The sequence below is a fragment of the Phyllobates terribilis genome, unplaced genomic scaffold, assembly GCF_046119375.1.
Source record: "Phyllobates terribilis strain yellow unplaced genomic scaffold, ASM4611937v1 Scaffold_3__8_contigs__length_932513732, whole genome shotgun sequence".
NCBI lineage: Eukaryota > Metazoa > Chordata > Amphibia > Anura > Dendrobatidae > Phyllobates > Phyllobates terribilis.
This window is the reverse complement of record NW_027362763.1, coordinates 242,169,806-242,195,538: the sequence shown is the minus strand read 5'-3', so window position 1 is coordinate 242,195,538 and position 25,733 is coordinate 242,169,806. Positions and strand designations below refer to the sequence as shown.

At 40.6% G+C, this 25,733-nt stretch overlaps 2 protein-coding genes across 2 annotated transcripts in view; one reads left to right on the top strand and one right to left on the bottom strand.

The window, feature by feature from the left end:
* CCDC195 (coiled-coil domain containing 195) overlaps window positions 1-9,827 on the top strand; it is a 44,795-nt gene extending 34,968 nt beyond the window's left edge. The window contains exon 3 of the mRNA XM_073673500.1: window positions 7,324-9,827. Within this exon, the coding sequence (XP_073529601.1) occupies window positions 7,324-7,456 (133 nt within the window). The 3' untranslated portion in view covers window positions 7,457-9,827. The remainder of the gene's footprint in view (window positions 1-7,323) is intronic.
* A 5,577-nt stretch (window positions 9,828-15,404) lies between these two features.
* The window catches only part of LOC141259151 (guanylate cyclase soluble subunit beta-2-like), a 168,902-nt gene continuing 158,573 nt past the window's right edge, over window positions 15,405-25,733 (bottom strand). The window contains exons 14-16 of the mRNA XM_073674688.1: window positions 21,655-21,872; window positions 21,473-21,574; window positions 15,405-18,842 (exon numbers count right to left, since the gene is read on the bottom strand). Of these exons, the coding sequence (XP_073530789.1) occupies window positions 18,706-18,842; window positions 21,473-21,574; window positions 21,655-21,872 (457 nt within the window). The 3' untranslated portion in view covers window positions 15,405-18,705. The remainder of the gene's footprint in view (window positions 18,843-21,472; window positions 21,575-21,654; window positions 21,873-25,733) is intronic.

The following is a 25,733-nucleotide window of genomic DNA, read 5'->3' as shown; positions in this document are numbered from 1 at the left end:
TCTCTCTCTTCATGTAATTCAAGACATAATCAATGAGGCTGAGTCTCGGCTTTGTAGGGACCATATCATCACTTCTAGGACTTTTGTTGTTTTATTTAAATACAACTTCCCACCTGCTTGTTTTCCCTCTATCTTCACCGCCAGTCTCTTATTTGATTGACAGCTCTGGCTTCATAGAGCCAGAGAAGGGCGGAGATATATGGTAACTAAGCAGGTGGGAAAGTTTATTTTGAATGATGTGCTGAGCACCAGTACTTGGTTTGATCAGTCATTCTGTGCTGACTGAGTTCCTTTATGCCTTCTACACATCTGTTTCTGTTTCAGTTAAGGAATGTGTTTCAACCAATACTGTATATGATATTGTTGAGCATTATCTCATGTTTGGTATAATTAATCACTCAAACACCTGACTATAATCCTACAAAGTCACTGACTTTCTACTAATGTGCCTAGAAGAATTGATGTTATTTTGAAGACAAAGGGTGGTAACACCAAACTTTGGTTTGATTTAGATATCTCTTTTATTTATTCCCATTATTTACCTGTCTAAAATGTTTGCACAGCGGTGCCTATACAGTGGTATGAAAAAGTGTTTGCCCCCTTCCTGATTTCTTATTCTTTTGCATGTTTGTCACACTTAAATGTTTCAGATCACAAAACAAATTGAAATATTAGACAAAGATAACACAAGTAAACACAAAATGCAGTTTTTAAATGAAGGTCTTTATTATTAAGGGACAAAGAAATCAAAACCTGTGTGAAAAATTTATCTGAACCATTTGAGACAAATATGCAAAAGAATAAGAAATCAGGAAGAGCGTAAATACTTTTTCACCCCTATATATATATATTTATTTATTTATTTATTTTTATTGACCAGTGTATAATATATATATATATATATATATATATATATATATATATTATGCACTGCTCAAAAAAATAAAGGGAACACTCAAATAACACATCCTGGATCTGAATAAATGAAATATTCTCATTGAATACTTTGTTCTGTACAAAGTTTAATGTGCTGACAGCAAAATCACACAAGAATCATCAATGGAAATCAAATTTATTAACCAATGGAGGCCTGGATTTGGAGTCACCCCCAAAATTAAAGTGGAAAAACACACTACAGGCTGATCCAACTTTGATGTAATGTCCTTAAAACAAGTCAAAATGAGGCTCAGTATTGTGTGTGGCCTCCACGTGCCTGTATGACCTCCCTACAACGCCTGGGCATGCTCCTGATGAGGTTGCGGATGGTCTCCTGTGGGATCTCCTCCCAGACCTGGACTAAAGCATCCGCCAACTCCTGGACAGTCTGTGGTGCAATGTGACATTTGTGGATGGAGCGAGACATGATGTCCCAGATGTGCTCAATCGAATTCAGGTCTGGGGAACAGGCAGGCCAGTCCATAGCTTCAATGCCTTCATCTTGCAGGACCTGCTGACACACTCCAGCCACATGAGGTCTGGCATTGTCCTGCATTAGGAGGAACCCAGGGTCAACCACACCAGCATATGTCTCACAAGGGGTCTGAGGATCTAATGGCAGTCAGGCTACCTATGGCGAGTACATGGAGGGCTGTGCGGCCCTCCAAAGAAATGCCACCCCACACCATTACTGACCCACTGCCAAACCGGTCATGCTGAAGGATGTTGCAGGCAGCAGATCGCTCTCCACGGCGTCTCCAGACTGTCACGTCTGTCACATGTGCTCAGTGTGAACCTGCTTTCATCTGTGAAGAGCACAGGGCGCCAGTGGTGACTTTGCCAATCCTGGTGTTCTGTGGCAAATGCCAAGCGTCCTGCACGGTGTTGGGCTGTGAGCACAACCCCCATCTGTGGACGTCAGGCCCTCATACCACCATCACAGAGTCGGTTTCTAACCGTTTGTGCAGACACATGCACATTTGTGGCCTGCTGGAGGTCATTTTGCAGGGCTCTGGCAGTGCTCCTCCTGTTCCTCCTTGCACAAAGGCAGAGGTAGCGGTCCTGCTGCTGGGTTGTTGCCCTCCTACGGCCCCCTCCACGTCTCCTGGTGTACTGGCCTGTCTCCTCGTAGCGCCTCCAGCCTCTGGACATTACGCTGACACAGCAAACCTTCTTGCCACAGCTCGCATTGATGTGCCATCCTGGTTGAGCTGCACTACCTGAGCAACTTCTGTGTGCTGTAGAGGCTGTCTCATGCTACCACGAGTGTGAAAGCACAACCAACATTCAAAAGTGACCAAAACATCAGCCAGAAAGCATTGGTACTGAGATGTGGTCTGTGGTCCCCACCTGCAGAACCACTCCGTTATTGAGGGTGTCTTGATAATTGCCAATAATTCCCATCCATTGTCTATTCCATTTGCACAACAGCATGTGAAATTGATTGTCAATCAGTGTTGCTTCCTAAGTGGACAGTTTGATTTCACAGAAGTTTGATTTACTTGGAGTTATATTCTGTTGTTTAAGTGTTCCCTTTATTTTTTTCAGCAGTGTATATATATTATGTGTGTATATATATATATATATATACACACATAATTTTTCACAATTGTCCTACCTCCTCTAATTCTCAGTATCTTGCCTCTGGTTGCTTAGTTCTGCTTGTGTTGTGCTGCTGTACTGTGGGCTACATAGTTACATACATAGTTACATAGTTTATAAGGCCGAAAAAAGACAAGCGTCCATCCAGTTCAGCCTATTTCTTGTGCACTGCAGCTATTCCGCAGCGTTGATCCAGAGGAAGGCAAAAAAAAACCTATTCGGTATAGGCCAATTTACCTCATTGAGGAAAAATTCACTTCCCGACTCCAATCTGGCAGTCAGATTAAATCCCTGGATTAATTAACTATCATTAAGCATAAGATGTAATTTTATTGTTCTCAAGAAAGGCATCCAGGCCTCTCTTGAACTCATTAAGTGCGTTGGACATCACCACTTCCTCTCCCAGAGAGTTCCAGAGTCTCCCGGCTCTGACCGTAAAGAATCCCCTTCTATGCTGGTGCAGGAACCTCCTTTCCTCCAGACGCATAGTGTGCCCCCTCGTCTTTGTCACCATCCTTGGTATAAAGAGGTCATGGGAGAGATCTCTGTACTGCCCCCTGATGTATTTATACATGTTTATGAGGTCTCCCCTAAGCCTTCTCTTTTCCAACGTAAATAGGCCTAATTTTGACAACCTCTCTGGGTATTCTAGTCCCTCCATTCCCTTTATTACCTTAGTCGCCCTCCTTTGTACCCTCTCTAGCTCCAATATGTCTTTCCTGAGCCCAGAACTGTGCACAATATTCTAAGTGCGGCCTTACCAGCGCTTTATACAGAGGAAGAACAATGTTCTCATCATATGCCCCTATTCCTCTTCTGATGCATGCCATGACTCTATTTGCCTTCGCAGCTGCTGCCTGACACTGGGCACTCCAATTTAATTTGCTGTTAACCAAGACGTCCAGGTCCTTCTCCATGTCAGATTTCCCCAACGGTTTCCCATTTAATATGTATGGGTGACTGCTGTTTTTCTTTCCCATGTGCATGACCTTACATTTATCGGCATTGAACCTCATTTGCCATTTTTTGGCCCAACTCCCCAATTTATCTAAATCTTCCTGTAGCTGTGCCCTATCCTCATCTGTATTAACTACTTTACAAAGTTTAGTATCATCTGCAAATATTGCTATTTTACTATGCAACCCTTCCACTAGATCATTAATAAATATATTAAATAATATAGGGCCCAAGACAGACCCTTGAGGCACCCCGCTAGTAACCCTGACACACCCTGAGCTTACTCCATTGATAACCACCCTCTGCTTTCTATCACTCAGCCAGCTATTTACCCACTTGCACACATTATCCCCCAGACCAAGCATTCTCATTTTATATACCAACCTTTTGTGTGGCACGGTATCAAACGCTTTGGAGAAGTCAAGGTATACAACATCCACTGACTCTCCCCGGTCCAGCTGTGAGCTCACCTCCTCGTAGAAGGCGATCAGGTTTGTTTGGCAGGAGCGATTCCTCATGAATCCATGTTGATATGGAGTTAGGCAGTTATTATCGTTAAGATATTCTACAATAGCATCTCTAAGAAATCCTTCAAACAATTTACCCACAACAGACGTTAAGCTTACTGGTCTATAGTTCCCAGGGTCACTTTTAGACCCCATTTTGAATATTGGTACCACATTTGCTTGGCGCCAGTCTAGTGGGACAGTCCCTGTCCATAAAGAGTGCTTGACTATAAGATACAGCGGCCTGTCTATCACATTACTTAATTCTTTTAGTACCCGGGGGTGTATGCCATCTGTGCCTGGTGACTTGTCTATTTTGATATTATTTAGGCGTTTCTGAACTTCCTCCTGGGTTAGGTGGGTGATATTTAGCGGAGGGTTTACTTTATCACTCTGCATTTCCTCCGATAAATTGTTTTCTTTTGTGAAAACAGTGGAGAAGAAGCTATTGAGTAGGTTTGCTTTACCCTCATCGCCCTCTATGATTTTACCCAGGTTATTTTTCAATGGGCCAACTCCATCAGTATTAATCCTTTTACTGTTTATATAGTTAAAGAACAGTTTGGGATTCGTTTTACTTTCCTTGGCAATTAGTCTCTCTGTCTCCTCTTTTGCTATTCTTATTTGTTTCTTACAGATTGTTTTTTTCCCTATAAGATATTAGCGCTTCCTCGCTGCCTTCTTGTTTAAGTTTACCGAAAGCCCTTTTTTTGTTTTTCATTGCCCTCTTGACTTCCTTATTTAGCCACATTGGCTTCCTCCTATTCCTAGCCCTTTTATTCCCATAAGGTATGTACCTTCTACAGTGACTATGTAGGACTGTTTTGAAAATTTCCCATTTTCTATCCGTGCCCCTATTACTGAAGATACTATCCCAGTCTATAAGGTGAAGGGCATCTCTTAGCTGATCAAACTTTGCCCTCCTGAAGTTCAGTGTTTTTGTGACTCCCTTGCTGGGCACCCTACTGAAGCACATGTGGAATTATATAATGTTGTGGTCACTATTTCCCAGGTGCCCCCCAACCTGCACCTCAGTTATTCTGTCTGGCCTGTTATTTAATATTAAGTCTAAAAGGGCCGTCCCTCTAGTTGGTTCCTGCACAAGTTGTGACAAATAATTGTCTTTGATAATTGACAGAAACCTGTTTCCTTTCTGAGATCTACAGCTTTCGGTTTCCCAGTCTATATCGGGGTAGTTGAAGTCCCCCATAATAATCACCTCGTTATTTTTTGCTACTTCGTCTATTTGTCTCATTAATAGACTTTCCGTGGCTTCTGTTATATTTGGTGGTTTATAACAGACTCCTATGATAATTTTATTATTGTTTTTTGCCCCATGTATCTCCACCCATAAGGACTCGACCTCCTCATTTCCCTCCCATACATCCTCTCGTATTGTAGGCTTTAGACACGTCTTTACATTTATACAGACTCCTCCCCCTTTCCGATTTCTTCGATCCCTTCTAAACAGACTGTAACCCTGTAAGTTAACTGCCCAGTCATAGCTTTCATCTAACCATGTCTCGGTTATTCCCACTATGTCATAGTTAGCTGTAGATATTTCTGCTTCCAGTTCATCCATCTTGTTTGTCACGCTTCTGGCATTTGCTAGCACGCAGTTTACACGATTTTGTTTTGTTCCAATCTTCTCCCTGTGGATTGTATTAGAAATTTTCTTACCTCCCTTCCAAGTATCTTGTCTTGGACCTTCTTTGTCGCACTTCATATCTTTCATTAGTATGTTCTCTGGTTTCATGTTCGTGTCCGGTGTTTTTCTTCCCATCCCCTCTTCTTCTAGTTTAACGCCCTCCAGATGAGTGTTGCGAGTCTCCTGGCGAATGTGTGTTTCCCGGGTTTGTTGAGGTGTAGTCCGTCTCTGGCAAGGAGTCCGTCATAGAGGTAATTCACACCGTGGTCCAGGAATCCAAATCCTTGTTGTCTGCACCATCGTCTCAGCCAATTGTTCACATCAAGGATCCTGTTCCATCTCCTGACGCCATGCCCGTCTACTGGAAGGATAGAAGAAAAAACTACCTGCGCATCCAGTTCTTTTACTTTCTTCCCCAATTCTTCAAAGTCCTTGCAGATTGTCGGTAGGTCATTCCTTGCCATGTCATTGGTGCCAACATATATCAGAAGAAATGGGTGGACATCCTTGGAACTGATGAGCTTCAGTATCCTATCGGTAACATCCTTGATCTTCACACCTGGGAGGCAGCATACTTCTCTTGCGGTTATGTCCGTTCTGCAGATAGCTGCTTCTGTTCCTCTCAGTAGTGAGTCTCCCACCACCACCACTCTTCTTCCCTTCTTGGCTGTCCTTTTTCTTGTCACTTCTGGGTGCTCTTTTCTTTTTTGCTTGCTGGTAGTGCCTCATCCTTAGGTGTGCCATCTTCGTCCTCCACAAGTCCTTGGAATCTGTTTCTCAGTTGTGTGGTTGGTGGTGTCTCCATGGTCTTCTTGCTTCTTTTGGTCACTTGCCTCCACTTGTCTGCCTCTGGAGGTTCTCTGACGCTTCCTTCACTTACCGTGACCAGTAGTGACGCTTCTGTTCTGTCCAGGAAGTCTTCATTTTCCTTGATGAGTTTTAATGTCGCAATTCTTTCTTCCAGTCCCCGCACCTTTTCTTCTAAAAGAGCCAGTAGTCTACACTTCTGGCAGGTGAAGTTGGTTGTTGATTGCAGAACTCTTAAAGCACCACTCCAGCATTTTTTTCTTATTGCAGCGCTTGAGTGGTGCTGATAATCTAAGTTCCCTGACCCTAGTCTTATACTTACCAGCCACTGTCTTCAGCTTTTCCTGGTGCCTCTCTGGTGCCACGCCAATTACCACTGCCATTTACCAATACCCTGTTTTTGCCACCACTCTGTAACTGTGGAATAAGGTGTATTAGGGTCTCGCTTTCTACTAGCTATGTTGTTTTCTGATATATTGTCCCAGCTTCTATTATCGACCTTGTCAACCCATCTGTTGCCTACTCTAACCTTCACTGGTCTACCACTTGTGATTGCTCTCCAGCTGCCTTGACTCTTTCTTTATTAGGCTACGATTACTACTTGTCGCTTTGTATGGGTACTCAAGCTTCCCAATGGTGTGGCTGTAGAGTCACAACCCATGTTGTTTTTGCTGATATTTAATTAAATGAATCATTGTGTTTTCCATTGTGCCAGATAATCTTTCTAATAATAATCCAAAATACAAAACAGTTTTTAGGAAGTTGACAATGGAACAATCTTCTGTCTTGTCTTTTACATTTAATTCCTTCTGCCTCTGCACATGTTCATCATGTTTATATTCCTTAATTTTTTCTTTGTCTTTTTAGGGGCAGAGTAAAGGCCGTCACTTTTATGCTACCGATGGATATGAGAGATTACGCTGGAAATCAAATGACTTTTCAGAGTCCTCAAAATCAAAGTGCAAATCACTTGAGTACAATAATTGAAAAGGATCCATGACCTGGTGAATTTTTTAAGACCACCTGACACATACTGATGAGCAGCCATTATAATGATAGCTGGATCTAGGGTTACATTTTGTAAACAGTGCTCTGGCAGCCTGCCTTCTCATATGGACAAAACGATTGCTTTGTGTCACTGTCCTTTGTTATTTGAAACCTGTGTCAGCTCAAAGTATTATGTTGTGATCTTACATATAACTTTTCACTAATTTAACTTTTCTACAGTTTCAATGGCTAGTTAATTAACTAGAGCAAGAATTCTGCAGTAATAAATATTCTGAAAACCCAATTCTCAAGAAAAATCTCCTTTACCAATCAACCAGTATAACCAATAGCTCTTACCTTTTTAGTACAATTTTCTACTACTTATCTCCCATCAATCCCATAGCGCACACAATTCTCCAGTGTGCTGGGTGTTCTTTGCAATAATATGTCCAAAACACAATAGTTTCAGGCTCATCATCATTTGTTTTTTGTGTAGATATTTTGCTTTTAATGGTAAAACATATTTTTGTTTGTTTGCCGTTACTCATACCCTGCACTGATATGAAATAAGATCGCCAGATCAGCTTTCTACTAGGGTTGAGCGAGTTTTTCTGTCCGAGTATGCTCGGGCCGAGCTTCGAGTAATTATAGACATTCCTCACATGTAATAAAACTGTCAAACAGTCGCAAGTCATGCACACGGGAGCGATTCAACCTTATCACCGAGCAGCTATAAATACTCGAAGCTCGGCCCGAACATACTCGCCGAAAGGGTTAATAGAACATACTTGCTTAACACTACTTTCTACAAATTGAGGATTTTTCTTTTTTGGAGCATATCCTATGTGGCAAGGATTGTTAAATGGTTAACATTGACTTGGCTACTCCTAACAGATGGCACTAGAGAGCAAGCTGGAAAAGAACTAGAATTAGTCACAGGACATATTGTCAGGCCCATAAGGCTCCCCGTGCCATTTTGGTGCTCTCCATAAGGACAAACATTACCCCTAGAATCCCATAGTTATCCACCTGTCAAACACCTTCAATAACTTATCTTACAGGACATCACATAGTTAAATGACTGCAAGCATGTGACATAGCAAATTGTATCAGTTGTTTTGTCATAGAGCTTTAGATCAGTTGTCCTGGGCTAGATAAATATGGCTACTTTCCTCCAGATGCCACCTTGCATGGGTTGTGCCTGTTATCATAGCATCAATGATGTACTGTATGTCACCTCCTATGTGACCACGTAGGCCTCAACACCGGAGAAGCTGAAGCCCCACATGGAGGACTGGGGAACTGTGACAGGCTATGAAAGGTTGTGTAAGTCAAGTGAGGGCTTTGGACAGGTGAGTATAGCTTTTGTTTTTTAACTGTTATGCTTTGGGGTCAGTAGAGACATCTGAGAAACATCTTTTAGCAGTAATTGTGTAACTTTTGATTTCAATTGTTTTTTTTTCACACCAAATCAAATCTGCTGGTCGATTTGAGCAAATTTGGCTGTAAGACATTTTGAGAGATTTGCTTAATTTTATTATACATTTTGGAGAGTGAGCTTAATGCAAAGAATGAGCTAAAAAGAGAAAAAAAAAACACACAAAAATAAAGCAAACTTATACTTAGTAATTCTACAACCAATCCAACTCTGCAGCTCCAGTAGAAGGATTATTGGTCTTCGTGAACTGGCTAGAAGTGATGATGTTTGGACCACACACACTTAACATTTGGAGTTAGTCACTGGTATTAACTGCACATAGCCATTGAGATCAATCATTGGAAGTGGTGGTGTAATGACCAGACAGTTGAAACACTTATGGGGCCACAGGAATTTTTGGAGTGCTGAGAAAATGACCAGCTGAGTTTGTTATTTTTTCATCTTAATGCATTCCCTTCTTTGTCCACCCTTAACCATTTTGAAACAGTAATGTACAGTATGTTAGATAAAAATGATACATATGAAAAATTCAAATATTCAGTGCTTAAATAGCAAATAGGTAACCACAACATTGATCTGTGCTGATGAGGTCTACAAGTCTGAAACAGATTTTTAAACAGATGAATGTCCTGGCTAGCTAATATTTGAGTTATGTTCTAAGAAACTGCCCTGCTGTGAGCTGTTTGTATAGAAATCTTTTGAAATCTAATTTATCATATAGCATGATGATGAGGAATTTACACATTTGAAAGAAGTGACACTTCTATGTAATATAGATTTCCTCGAGATGTTAATATATTCCTTCTGCAGGTACGATCCCTGTTGTTTTAGAGGCTCTGATGTACGATATAATTTTAATCTCGTTTCCCACAGGCTCCATAATGTATTGTAGAAATGCTTGACCTACTTCACTTCTTATTATAATGTTTTAATGCTTTAATCTAACTGCATACCGGAAATACTTCTAGCTTTATGTAAATGATCTAACTGCATAATTATTTGCATACAAAATAAATTTTATATCAATTGAATTGTAAATCGCATTGTCTGCTTTCATAACTAATACCATAAGATGCAAAATATTAATTTTATAGCAGCATAAATAAGACACACAATGTTTAATGCAAAAAAAAGTGCATTTTATTAGAAAGGATGAAAATGTATACATCAACACCCAAATACTCATAATGTACGCAAATCATTTCAGCTAAAAATGCTCCATACAAAAGTATATTTACACCTTCAAAAAGTATAACACAATACGCAATGTAATATGAATGAACCAATATGGCACGTTATTACAGAAGTTCCAGGGTATGTTTTATGGTTTTAATTACAATGAAATTAAACATATAAATTCACAGCATGAAAGTTTCAGGGAATTATAATTTCTTTTAAATGAGTTGCTCTTATACTGGGTTCTAAGTTGGAGATTCGCACATACAGAACTAGGATAGTGGTTCGATTTAAAGTGCGACTACCGTCAAATTTTACTTTATTCCCTTGGAACCCTGAATGGAAATTTACAAGGTTTACCTTAGCAAAGCAGCTAAATCAACTACTGCTACACATTACAGCAGAAGTTGTCCCTTCCCTGACATCACCCTGCCGCTATTAATCGAAGTCCCTACATTTACTCTGCACATAATACTGGTAATGCAAAGAGATCTTTGTTACTTGTTAAGTAGTTCTCTATTATTGGTCCAAATGCATCAGGAGAAGCTAAATGGAGCAGGCAGCACTGAGCATAAGCAGTATTATGTGCAGAGAAGGGAGTGTTTAGGCCCCCATACACATAAGACTAATGTCTGCCAAACTTGCCGATATCAATTAGCCGATGATCTAATGTGCATGGGGACACCGGCCAACTGATGGGGATGTGTCAATCGGTGCGTACATTTTTGGCCTGGTGTTTGCACTGTTTTCCTGGAGATAAGCCGTTGACCAACATGTCAGACATCGGCTTTCTCATAGAGAACACAGGAGCACTCAGCCAGTTGAGCACTCATGTGTATGGGAGACTCAGTTAAGTCAGCCATCTAATGTGTATGGGGGTTTTAATTCTTGCAACTTCTTTGGCACAGCTTAGTAAAGATGTACACTCCATGCAGAATTATTAGGCATCACTGAATAAGACACAGAAGTTGAAATGTCAAGACTGTGCCAAGAAATATCTGAAGGTTTTTCAAAATTTTTCAAAGGTTTTATGGACTAATGAGATGAGAGTGACTCTTGACGGACCAGATGGATGGGTTCGTGGCTGGATCAATAACGAGCACAGACCTCCACTTCGACTTAAATGCCGGCAAGGTGGAGGTGGGGCACTGCTATGGGCTGGTATTATTAAAGATGAGCTGGTTGGACCTTTTCAGGATGAAGATGGATTCAAAATTAAATCCCAAACCTAAGGCCAGCTTTTATAAGACACTTTCTTCAAGCAATGTTAAGGTAAATTGTCTGCATCTTTCAATAAAACCATGATTTTTACGCATTCATCAAAATCTCCACTACTTGGATAGCTAGTAAAGGCCTTAAAGTTGAAAGAATAATGACATGGCCCCTTCCTCACCTAACCTAAACCCTATTGAGAACTTGTTAGCCCTTTTTTAAAGGGGAGATTTATGGTGAAGAAAAACAGTAGACCTCTCTGAATAGAGAAAAAAAACTTGGCATGTTTCATTGCTTATATAAATATGGAAGTCTGGAACGTTTTTCCACAGGGTGTCTGTACATGAAGTGGCCCTATGATACAAGCTTATCGGTACTCTGTGTGCCACTATACAGATACTGTGCCCTATTCTTTGCCCTTTCCATAAAATCAGTGCATTCAAAAAAATGTTCTGTATGATGGGTTTACTGTAGCTTACGAATAGAGGTTTTTATGGATAATTACTGCATCAATGGTAACTAAATGGTCAGGTCCAACTGATGGAAATATGTTTTACTAATTGAAACATTTAATGGGCATCTCGATAATTATTTTCTATGGATGATGATTATTGCTTAATTTAATATGGGTAATGATAGCTAGCTAAGTTTGCTAATGGGGCTATCGCAAAAACTGTCACATTTTATAAGGATCATTTGTTAGAGTCTATAAAGCCTATGAGCAGAATTGTTAAAAAGATGATCCTATCAAACCTAAATGTCCATGAACTACGTACTTTTGGATACCAGACAAGTAAACACAGATTCAAAGACGTACTGTACAAGAAATTGTTCAGACATAGAAACACATACATATAACATATAAAATCACTCATTATTACAAATATATCAACTGTTCTGAACGAACACGGAAATAAATGACAAGACATTGTCTATATATCATATAACGCTTACAGTCGAAATAAAGTGCATGAAGAATATCTACACGTCCTGTAAGCTCCAAATACAAAATGATCACGCATGAGAACAGTGAGATAATTATTTTTTACATTTCACATAGTAAAAAACACATGGTGTCGGTTTGTGGGACCTGGGCAAGAAGTCAAGTTCCCTTTAAAAACTTCATTTTACCAAACCTCAAAGTTGGAACACAGGAAAAGGAATTGCAGGAAATCCAGAGTATTCTTTGTGTGTGTTGGGGGTTGATTTTCCATCTCTCAAAATCTTATTTACCTGGAGTCTCATACTTAAAGAGGTTGTCCGGTCTGATGATATTGATGACCTATCCTTGGGATCAGATCAGTGGGAGTCCAATATTCAGCACCCCCACTGATCAGTTGTTTTTAGCTCCAGCGACAGCCAGATGGAAAAATGTAGCTCTGCACAGACTCACCATGTAGTGTCCACTGATGAGGAACTTATCCCAGTTATTAGGTTATGTTCACATGTCCAATCTTGATCAGTTAGAACGGATTCAGCAGCAATTCGTTGGCAAAAAAGTTGTGCAAATACAACTTTTTAGTCCGTTTTTTAAATAACTGATCTCTGCTGAATCCGGTTTTTAACATTGAAGTCTATGGAAAACGGATCCGTTAACCAGCCATTTGTTTGTCTTTCATTTGTAATGGATCCATTTTTTGTTTACTGGATCCAGTAAGAGCTTTATGAAGATCTTGTGTGTGAATCACAACACCAATACATGTGGCCACCAAGGGTTTTATTCTACCAGTATACACCCCTTACTGTTGTTTGCTTTTTGGGACCCTCAGTAACTACAGTTTTAGGGGGGCTGAGATTTATGACATGAAAATTAATAGTAATCATTGTAAAGTAGAATAACATAGAATATGAGAACAACACTTCTTCTTACAGTACTCTGTGGTATAGTTTTATCTAAAGGTCTATCCATACAGACTAACCGGTGGCACGATACGACCGCCAATTGGAAAACTTTTACTGATCAGCGGTTCCTTGAATGCCCCTTAAGGCCTTGTATCTCAACCTTGACTGTACTTCCATTTCAGGTCTAACCTGGGAAATTCTGAATAATTTTCAGCTGTTTATATTCCTTGAAGTTCTTGCAGTGTTTACATTCGTGACTGAAAACCATATGTTGGGTCAATCTCAAAATGATAATTCGCATATTTTGCTGTCAACCTGCTGAGCGGATATTTGAAGGTTAAATCTCGATGCATGCAATGTTTTATTCAATATGTCCACACACAATAAACACAGAAATAGTGAAAAGCCATTTCAGAGCTGTCATCCTCTCGGAGCAAGTCTTTAGTGCCAAGGAGACCTGTAATTAGTAATCTCCTCCACCAGCTGTTATCTCACACTACCCCCGGCTCACAGCGGGCACATACAGGCATTTCCTCCACCAATAAGAAAATAATATCGATCCCATTAAATACGTATTCATGTTCAGCATTTTCATTATTGACAGTAGCTGATGTGTCTCACTGCAGGACCATAAGAGGAAATGGAACTAAATGTAAATTAGCGGCACAGAAGAAGCCTATCGACACGTCAATTAAAGGACATTATCCATGCTCTGGCTGTCTGACTCTCTGATACTGCTAATATGTTATCTGGTTGTTTCTCTGTAGATATATCAATGTCTAATTAAACTGTCAAAGTGTATTAAATAGATAGGTACTTAAAATGGCAACAATTCATGAATTGCACAATGTTTAATAGCAGATGTTCCAGCAAAAAGAAGAGCCTAAATTTATTTTACTGAAGCACACCTATTGCTTTAAAGCACCACTCCAGTGTTTTGTTTTGTTTTTTATTGCAGCGCTGGAGTGGTGCTTCTAATCTAAGTTCCCTGCCCCTAGTCCTATACTTACTATTCGTCGTCTTCAGCTGTTCCCAGCGCCGCTCTCTTTGGTCTCCAGCAGTTTGTGACCATTGTTTGCTAGTGCAATGCGAAAATCACAACTTACATGGATAGCTTGTGACCATTACTTCTGACTTCTGGTCAGGCAGAAATTGTGGTCACAAGATGGTGTGGGACCGGAGCGACGCTGGAAAGAGCTGAAGACAGCAGCTGGCGCCAGGAAGACCTGAAGACAGCAGCTGGTAAGTATGATACTAGGGTCTGGGAACTTATATTAGCAGCACCACTCCAGTGCTAAAATAAAAAAAACATTGAAATGGTGCCAGTGGCGGATACAGACAGAAGAGGGCACTTGTGCAAGAGCAGTAGAAGCTCTTCTCCCTGTACTGTTCTGGTCTTTTTCAGTCCAATAGCTCGTCATAATGCATAATTCCACCTGTTTTGGAAGTGGAAATGGGCCTCCCTTCCTCTTGGGCCCCTGTGTGGCTACACAGGCTGCACAACTGATATGACCGCCCCTGAGTGGTGCTTTAATGACTGTGCTCCATCTCAGCCTTTTTCCTTCACTGTGATTCCTCTGAACAATCAAACATATACAGTAAATATAGAATGGAGAGGATGGAGATGCAGCTGCCAATTCTCACTATGTGTCTGTGAGACTGCCTGCTGTGAGAGGCGAGTGGAAACCGAATTGTGAGGACATTTCATGAGCGAGTTATTTCTGCAGAAGGGGACCATCTGCTCCGCAGACATAAGAGACGTTTTCAAAACGTAAAGGGGTTGTCCAGTACTTTTAACAATATGCCAATGTGTTTTAATGATAAATAGAAGCTTCTTTCTAATTACCTCCTGGTGCTGTTTCTGCCTGTGAGCGGCGCTATCGCTGGCCGCTCACAGGCAGCACATAACCCCCGGCTGCAGCCGGCTGTGACATCCACTGACGTCACGACAAGTCCAGGCTGCAGCCGAGGGTCCCTCTTCCGCGTTCCACCGGTGGCTGGTGGGTTGTGGGTGGTGTTACCCCGCGCGTCACACCCGGCATCCGCAGAATGCTCTCCATGTCCCCATTCATTGGGAAAGCGAACGGTGGATGCTGGGTGTGAGGCAGGGAATAATGCCACCCAGCAGCCACCACGGGGACCCCAGCGCTGAGTCACACTTCACTTGAAGTGACGTCAGACGGGGGTCACATGCTGCCTGTGAGTGGCCACCAATAGCGCCGCTCACAGGCAGAAACAGCACCAGGAGGTAATTAGAAAGAAGCTTCTATTTATCATTAAAACACATTGGCACATTTTTAAAAGTACTGGCAACCCTTTTCAGCAGAAGTATGGAAAACATCATTTCTGTCCACGCTACATCTTAAAAAATACCTGTCACCTGATTTATGCTGCCCAAACTGCAGTCGACATTAATCAGGCCCTGGATGCACAATGGCAGCCTTGTATATTTTTCTCTGCATTTCAGAAAAAATATACTTTAAAGATCTTGGTGGGGACCATAGCTGGAGATGAGACTAGTCCGGGTCTGCCCCCAGACAGTTTCTCCCAGCACTGTTCTAGTTGATTGACAGGTCTTTTCCATAGTGAAAGGCCTGTCAATTAAATAAAGCAGAACAGGGAAGAGCCAGCAGGGATATAGCCGGACGAATCTCATCTTCTTTTATGATCCTCGATTGGATCTTGGAAGTATATTCCCTCTGAAATGCAGAATGTATCTGTCAGCAATCATGCAGCCAGGATCTGATTCATGCTGCTTGCAGTTTGGGCTGCATGATTCAGGTGACAGGTTCCCTTTAAGTACACCTACAACTACCTAAGGAGCGACTGGGATTTTTCTCTTTGTAACAATACAGATATTTCCATTTCATTTCTGTAAATAAACCATTTTTCAGAAAATACTGGCTGAAGTCCGGTACTTCTCTCATGTTTCCAATAATCTGCTCAACACATAAGCTAAACTAGATACTAGAACAACATACTACAATGTTAGAGACAAATTCCACTAATGTGTATAAAACACTATCAAATTAGGTGGAAGACAAAGTAGATATTTTTCTTATTTTTTTTTCTTATGTTGTCTCACTGTACAGAAGACAGTACTGAAAGTAAGATGAAACAAATTAGTCAATGGGTTCCTACTAGTGATGAGCGAGCATGCTCGTTACTTGAGATTTACGAGCATGCTCGGGTGTTTTCCGAGTATCTTCAGCGTGCTCGGGTGTTATGTTTTAGTCACGCCGTGCACATGATTTGAGACTGTTTGACAGCTTTAATACATGTGAGGAATGCCTGTTTCTTAGGCATTCCTCACATGTATTAAAGCTGTCAAACATGCATGCTCGCCAAAAGGGTTAACAGAACATACTCGCTCATCACTAGTTCCTACATTAGACTGGCCGTAATATACTAATAAGGCAAAGATCTCCAAATCACGGCACATTGACTTTTGTCATTAATTCAAAAGTGCTACAGGCAATGAATGGCAAAATTACATTCTGATATACTGTACATCATGGAAAAGCTGTCAAGTGTTTCTGAAACAAAGGGGCTCATGCTTCTGCTACTGGAAGACAAAAAATTGGCACCGCAACTTTAGAAGATATGATGGAATAAACATGTCATATTAACATAACACAAATTTAACGGATCATTCTACCTCCCCACACTGATTACGTGTGTAAGGTTATAAGCACCTATCTCTAATAACAAAATCTGCTACAGAGAAATTGACTTTAGAAGTGAAATTCAAGTGCTCTGGGCGGGATAAAGCACTTCCACTGCCTCGGATCTCAGCTCCATTCTCAGACTAAATCCGCCCTCCACTAAGTGATTGTTATTTAGTACTGCAGCGGTATGGTATGTTCATCACCTAATGAAGGGCAGAGTTAAGTTGAGATTGGAGCTGGGGGCTGTGGTAGTTGAAGTGCTCTGTTTCACCCAGAGCACTTGCAGACTCATTTGCATATCCGTTCTAAAGTACGTTACTTTATAACAAAGCAGTGGTTTTGGTTATTAAAGGGGTTGTCCGGCTTTGGGGTACAAGTCTATAGTCACTCTATGTGCTTTTCCAGTGCCGGCGTCAGGAGCGGACGACCATGAGACTGCAATTCTAACTAAACGCGTCCGTCTATTCGGCTCATGACCATGTGTATACAAATTGCACATTTCACGTGCCCACTGCTCCCGGCCCCGGCATCAGAGAATCCGGACAGCGAGCAGTGCATGCACTGTGAGGATTCACAAGTCTGCAGTCAACATAGAGTGATTGCAGACTTGTACCCTAAGGCCAGACAACCCCTATAAATATATGGATTCACTTGTCTTCTTATAACCTACACAAGATTGAGAGGTGGTTGGGTGGGGGAGGTGAATGAATTGACAGATTCCCTTTAAAGCAATACAAAAAAAAGATGGAATTAGGATAGGGTGTTTCTTTCTAATATACAAGTTCTATATCAGTGCTGAAATGATAGGGCATAGGGTAGCAGTGACACTTAAGATCTATTGTGTTCCCATTGCATTTAATGTGTACAGTATGTCAGTGCTTAACTGGGTAAATCTCACAGCACATGTAGAATGCAAAGTTCCAACTAATGCAACTGATGTTCATAGAGCGTCATCTCAAAAAACATACACTGCTTAGTTTTTTTTGTGACATTCTTCTGCATAAAAATGCAAGAATGCAACAATCAGTCAGGCTTACTCTATGCCAAGTACTCTTTGTAAATGTCCATCCCATTATACCCTATGAATGCACTCTGCTCGAATATTGGGAGCCTTTCTTTGAGCAAACACTGACTGTACACACTAAATGCAGCATGACCATAGCCATAGAGGCTAACCTATGTTCAGGGAATATTCATAGTGCCTTTACTACACATATATCATCCAATTTTATGTCATTTGTGAAATGGTTTCATACTATTTAGAACTCCGTTGAAATATTTTAGTCTTGCACTACTGAAGCAAGGATTTTGCAATTGTTCAGTTCACATTGATAACCTTTTTTATACAGACCACCTGTAATTCAGGTGCACATACGTTACGTGAGCAAACTTACTGTATGTAAGAAAAATCAAAACACATGAAAACAAATAATTGCTTTGGTCAGAATTAATAGTATTCAATCTACGTACATGGAATATAAAGTACATTCTTTGTGTTCTTAGGAGTTTATACTGGTGGTGCTGAACTGGTAGAGTCAGGGTAGAATTTGTTTCGCGAGGTATCATTGCTTCTAGACCCCAAGAAAGGGAATCCCCAATAAAATGTATTGCATATTTAACAGTATATTACAGTATGCCAAAGAGTGATTAAATAAATTAAGGGGTTTTCCGGGACTTTGATATTGATGCGCCATCCTTAGAATAGGCAATCAATATGAAATCATTAAAGGTCCAACTCCTGTCACCTCCCCAACAATTAGCTGATTAAGGGTTCCCTACATTATTTACTAGGCACCGCTCCAAACAATATGTAGCAGCCAAGCTTAGTTACATTCCCGTGAATGAAGAATGGGTGCCATAACCCCTGGCCTCTTTTAGGATTAAGACTTTAATATTAAAGTCCTGGAAAACCACTTCAAATAGATATTAAATGAGAACACAGAAGTGCGATCTGACATGAGCGTTATCAGATTCCAGTTTATCTCTTGAATTTTTCATAAAATCATCTTCAACCCGACGGCCATTTTGGACTTTCCCATAGTCCTTTGTATGACATATTTTTCCTAGAATACAATACACAGAGTGCATTAGAATGAAATGCTGAAATATTACTCTGGCTCATTCTCCAGCTCCTCCATATGCACAATGGACGTGAGTAGGGAGCATGGGGCTGTGTAAGGTTGAGTCTGCTTCATACCCAGCTGACATCCACCTGCTGAGACTGGAGCTGATCCCAATCACTCCATGATTTTTTAGTTTTTTTTTAATACATTATAGGGAAAGCAAAAAAAAAAACATTTAGAACTGTCTAAAAGAAAAACTGTATTTGTCGTCACAGTAACCAATCACAGTGGAGCTTTCATTTCGTATTCTGTTATTGAAAATGAAAACTGTGCTGTGGTTGGTTGCTAAGGGCAACAAAGACTATTTTTCTTTTAGATTATTGGATAAATCTGCCTCATCGTGTATTATTCTTTTCTTGAAGATGAGTAGCATTTTTATGTTGAGAAAAGCAGTTGAAATAATAGGAAGGGAACTTACTGATAATCTGTAATTTCAGATAATATATAAAATGACATATAGCAAGGACTAGCTGTCATGGTGTCCTTTATTTTGTTGGGAAGACATTGATGCACGTAGCTCTAATCTTCCTATTAAAGATGGCAGAATTTTAGACAGGGGCTTCAATACAAATGTGAACAAAGCCTTAAATGAAATGTGTCATCAAAAATGATCTATTACTTAAACTAGGTCTATTATTAACTATTATTTAAACATTTTTGATAATGTTTTTCAATTTTCCATATCACTATCTTCAGTATATAAAAGAAAATCAGAATCTTCCGATTCTCAAACTTGCCACTAGGCTTAATACTAGACTCATATTTCCTTTTCTGAACAGTTGACTTTTCAGTAGTCTTATTATCATCACAGGCAGGATTTCAATGAAAAGTAATAATATCTCTATAGTCAATATATTTACAGCTCACCTCCTCCCCTTCCTTTCACAATGACCTTTGTACAAATCAGTGCATAAGCAGAAAATATTTCTGTACAGCTCTATAGGGTCTGAGCCAAGCTGCTTAAGTCTTTGTGGCAGCTGAAAAGAACAGTCAGTAGTATGAGTCTAATATTAGGCCTAAGAGCTAGAGTGAAAATTGCAAGATGTTTTTTAATATACATATTCATATAGAGAATTGAAAAAACACAATAAAAAATATATTTAACTAAAATCCTGGTATAAACAATAAATTATTTTCTGATTACAAATTTAAGAGTATTTCCTAATTATTACATGCAGCAATAGACTAATGATGACATTACAATTTCTACAATGAACGTGTATGACTATATGCATTGTGTGAGGAATGTCAGCAACCACCTTAGATTGTAAGAGGATCGGGGTACAGACCCAGTCACACACATGGACTTGGTGCAAACTAAGATAACTTTATACCTGAACAGACACAAAGATTGTTGGTTCAAGGCGATTGCACTAAGCTTTGTGAATTGCGAGTTTGCATAGTTTGACCAAAATTTTGACCCATACCTCATACATTTTTTACATCTTTTTCATCCTCATTTTTGTTGCACATTTTTTCATCTTTTGCAAGGTGTAGCCAGGCTCTTTAGTATTGGCTGGGGGAACTAAGCAACCACCCCCTCCGTGAATGGTAGGTGTGTGAGTGGTTGTTTCATCAGTATTCTGCACCTATGCTGCCTCCATCTTTACCATCGGTCTGCTGCATCCCGTAATGTATTAGTATTGTGACCTGGTGTTGGTAAATATGGCTGCCTTTTTTCTGTGATGTTTCTTGCGCACAGCTTAGCGTTTACAGTCTATGGCACAAAGCTTGGTGGTCACAGTATGCCATGTCAACACAACTTAGAACTGAGGCATCAGGAAGAGAGTGGTGTTGTCTTGCTCTCACCCTTGGATCAATCAGCTGTGATCCCCTGCTGTCCTGTCTGTATACTCTCTTTTCCTTCCTCCCCTGCCCAGGAGCTGTGGTATGATCAGACCATGTTCCTGCACGGTCAGACACAGCCATTACACAGTACACAGCAGGGGCACATTTATAAGATTATCTCAGCACAGGAACATTTTTTTAACACATCCAATTGTGGAACTTATTATTATTCCAAGATCAATTAATTAAAATGCTTTGTTCGTGGGAAAACTCCTTTAACTTCCAGTAAGCTAGTAACAGTCAAAGTTTTACTTATGTGCCAGCATTACGGGAAGAGCACTTTCAGAAGAGTGTGCTCAAGTAGGATCTTACACCATACAGTAAAAATATAAAGAACTCAGCACTCTTGTATTGCTTCAAGAAGGTGCCTTTAAAGAGGTAGTTTATCGCACAATTCCTAGCCTTGCTTAACCATGCAATTTTCCTGCCACATCTGCAATTTGATTGTCTGATGAAGGTCAAAAACATGACCGAAACGTTACATTAGTTGCTTATGAACTGCAAAATCAATTAAAGTTATTGAAGCAATATATAAATGCCGAGTTTTTGATATTATTTCTGATGTGCCATATACATCATTATTACTTACCATTCCATAAATGGCTCAATTACAGCTATGGTTCTACCAGGGTATTTTTGTGCACAGAATTCAAAGCCCTAAAGAAAACACATTGAGCAACTACTGTTTTACATTGTAACTATAATGCTGAAACAATACTTACGCGACAGATCGTTGTGCCCCCCGGTGTCCATGAAGAGTAGACTATCATCATAGTGCATTGGAATTGGAGGGCATGCATTCTGGATAAATTCTTCTTGCGTCGCTGTGCAAGAATATCAAATATTATAGTTGATCTGTAGATTGGATATTTGAACTGTAAGTGGTCATACACTGCAATTTTACCTTGAGGACATGTCATTTGTAAGCTGCCCTTGCTGAGATCATCATGTATAGACTGTGAAGACTCCCTTCCTGAATCAGTTTCCTTCGCTGGTCTTCCTAAAATCTCATTTTCTTGAGCAGTTAAATTTCTCACCAGGAAGTACGTGCACATTTTGCCTTTTCCTTTTACATCGATTTCTCCCCGTGCAGCGATTTCAAATTCTTTATCTTTAAGACATCTCAATAAGAAATAGATAAGACAAGGAAAGATTATTTATGAGCTTCTCTGGGGCATGATGTCTTAACAATAGAAAGAATAAACCTCACGCAGAATTTTTCCTTTATAAAACATTTCTCCTGGGTTTTCATTTTTCAGCCAGGAAGCATAAATGGAGCTCTGAAGTGTAAACATATAAATATCCGCCTCTGTCATGTTCACTTTTATAGGGCAATAATGAAAATGCTAAAGTCTTAGCCTCTGACATTGCCAGATGATCTCGAAATCTGTCAGTAATTGTAATTCCCACCTGCGCTTCATTCGAAGTACACCTCCAATCTTGTAGGTCTATCTGGCTCTTTGTCAAGGGGGATGTGAGATACAGTGCCTACAAGTAGTATTCAACCCCCTGCAGATTTAGCTGGTTTGATAAGATGCAAATAAGTTAGAGCCTTCAAACTGCAAACGAGAGTAGGTTTTATGAACAGAAGCATAAATCTTACAAACCAAAAAGTTATGTTGCTCAGTTGAATTTTATTAAATTTTAAACATAAAAGTGTGGGTCAATTATTATACAACCCCTATGTTTAATATTTTGTGGAATAACCCTTGTTTGCAATTACAGCTAATAATTGTCTTTTATAAGACCTGATCAGGCCGGCACAGGTCTGTGGAGTTATCTTGGCCCACTCCTCCATGCAGATCTTCTCCAAGTTATCTAGGTTCTTTGGGTGTCTCATGTGGACTTTATTCTTGAGCTCCTTCCACAAGTTTTCAATTGGGTTAAGGTCAGGAGACTGACTAGGCCACTCCAACACCTTGACTTTTTCCCTCTTGAACCAGGCCTTGGTTTTCTTGGCTGTGTGCTTTGGGTCGTTGTCTTGTTGGAAGATGAAATTACGACCCATCTTAAGATCCTTGATGGAGGAGCGGAGGTTCTTGGCCAAAATCTCCAGGCAGGCCGTGCTATCCATCTTCCCATGGATGCGGACCAGATGGCCAGGCCCCATTGGCTGAGAAACAGCCCCACAGCATGATGCTGCCACCACCATGCTTGACTGTAGGGATGGTATTCTTGGGGTCGTATGCAGTGCCATCCAGTCTCCAAACGTCACGTGTGTGGTTGGCACCAAAGATCTCGATCTTGGTCTCATCAGACCATAGAACCTTGAACCAGTCTGTCTCAGAGTCCTCCAAGTGATCATGAGCAAACTGTAGACGAGCCTTGACATGACGCTTTGAAAGTAAAGGTACCTTACGGGCTCGTCTGGAACGGAGACCATTGCGGAGGAGTACGTTACTTATGGTATTGACTGAAACCAATGTCCCCACTGCCATGAGATCTTCCCAGAGCTCCTTCCTTGCTGTCCTTGGGTTAGCCTTGACTCTTCGGACAAGCCTGGCCTCGGCACGGGAGGACACTTTCAAAGGCTGTCCAGGCCGTGGAAGGCTAACAGTAGTTCCATAAGCCTTCCACTTACGGATGATGCTCCCAACAGTGGTGACAGGTAGGCCCAACTCCTTGGAAAGGGTTTTGTACCCCTTGCCAGCCTTGTGACCCTCCACGATCTTGTCTCTGATGGCCTTGGAATGCTCCTTTGTCTTTCCCATGTTGACCATGTCTGAGTGCTGTTCACAAGTTTGGGGAGGGTTTTAAATAGTCAGAAAAGGCTGGCAAAAGAGATCTTTAATCCACACATGTGAAGCTCATTATTCTTGGTGCCTGAACTACTGCTTAATACTTTAGGGGGACCAAACAGAATTCTTGTGGTTTGAGGGGTTGAATAATAAATGACACTCTGAATTAACTTTTAACGTTTTAAAAAAAACAAAAACAATATTTGCTGCAGTGCATTTCCCACTTCCAGGCTGATCTACAGTACAAATGTCACAATGCCAAGTTAATTCCGCATGTGTCAACCAGCTAAATCTGCAGGGGGTTGAATACTACTTGTAGGCACTGTATATGTTAAAGTAGTCTGTTTTTTTTATAAAAATGAAAAATACACTTCTGTCAGCCACTCACTGAGGTAGTGATTTGTTACTCACTTCAGATACGAACAATAATAGATCATTCAGTGCAGATAGGCAGCCATTGTTCTCAGCAATGTGAGTCCTGTTTACCGAGGACAGTGCATTGCCGAGAACGATAATCTTTTGTGCTGCAAAAAAAGATCATTTTAGGGTAATCGGCAGCCTATTTAGACTGCACGATTATTGTTAACGAGCTTTCCTAGGACCCTCATTCATGATAATCATGAAGTATAAATGGACCTAAAAGGAAGTCTGACACCCCAAAACAATATTTAAACTGCCTGAACATTTATATAGAGGACTGGGCCCCTATTTAATTCATATTCAGCAAGTATAGCTTAACTTTATAGTTAATAAAAATCAACTTTTATTTGCTATGCAAATGAGAGCGCTTTATTGTACCCTTAGCGTTGCTTATGGCTTGGTGAACCGTCACACCCTCCTATTTGCATAACACAGCCGGTACCTCACATTGATTGACTTGTCTCTAAGGCCCAGAGGGAATGCTGGGTCTCCAGTCTACGCCTGCGGGCGCATACACAATGGATGCAGGCAAGCTCTAACATCTGGCCCCTGCCTGACTGTGGCTGCAGCTTGCCACACCTAATGGACACTCTTAATGGACAACTTGTAATTTCTGATCCATGGTGCTACCCATGTGTAGTTGGTGGCCATAGATATCTTGTAGCTGAAGAGATTTGGTGGCTGAGGTAATGTATTGTACTGTACTACTGTTCAGGCACAACAGCTATGGGTGTTATGCTCACCACTGGGTGTGGCTGGCCCTGAATGAACACTAAGAAACACTCTGGAGATCAATAAACATTTACACACTTGAAGGCACGCTCCGGTTTCCCATGACCATGCAACATGGAGTTAGCTTAGGTCTGTGTTTCACGGTATATTATACAGTAACACAGCTCACAAGCTGGCGTTCTTGTAGTTCAAAATGAGGTATGCAAACAGATTATGTCTCAAAAATACACAGAAACTGACAGTCTTTGCTGTTTTAGTGTTGCTTTTCCGTAGAAACCATTACATGTTCCATGTAGCTAAAATCCAATTTTACTGAAGAGTCTTAGTGGCGTGTCACTCTCAGGCGTCACTCATTCCTCTCTCCATCCCGGAAGCCCTCACAATCAGCAATGCATCAGGACTCTTCATTATGTGCCATATGACCAATACAGGAAGCCTCCTACTGTAACCTACGCATCTAAGGACACATTTATCTCACCACCTCTCTAATGACTTACAAAAATATGGTGAAATGAAATAAGGATGTCTTATCACTGAAGCCCACAGAATATTTACCGCAGAACTTGCCCAAACCATTCCTTTCACCTAGTTAACCTAGATGACTAAGAACTCTACACCAAGTGATGCGAGCCTATGCATCTAGCATAATGTCTACCAGACTTCTCCCAGAAAGAAAGTCCATGGAAGCATCCTGCAGCAACACAGTCTCAAAGCCAATTCTCCCAGGAGCCATGTAGCCTAATTAAGGGAAACTACAGTACCCTCCTTAAATAAGAAAGCTCCACATATTACAACATTACATATGCAATAAATATAGTGAAACAGGACAGTGTAACTTGGGCAACATAAAGAGATTATCTGCAAATAACGTAGTGTAGGCAATTATAACACCTTAGAGTGCATTTACACTGAAACATTATCGTGAATAAGCGTTCCTAGGAATGCTCGTTTCACAATTATCTTGCAGTCTTGTTCATTTGGTGAAATGATTTTTAAGACAGCTTAAAAATCATCGTTCTTGGAAGCACATCATCTTGTATAAACAGAATTTGCGCTGCTAAGAACAACAGCAGCCAATGACTAAATAATCTAT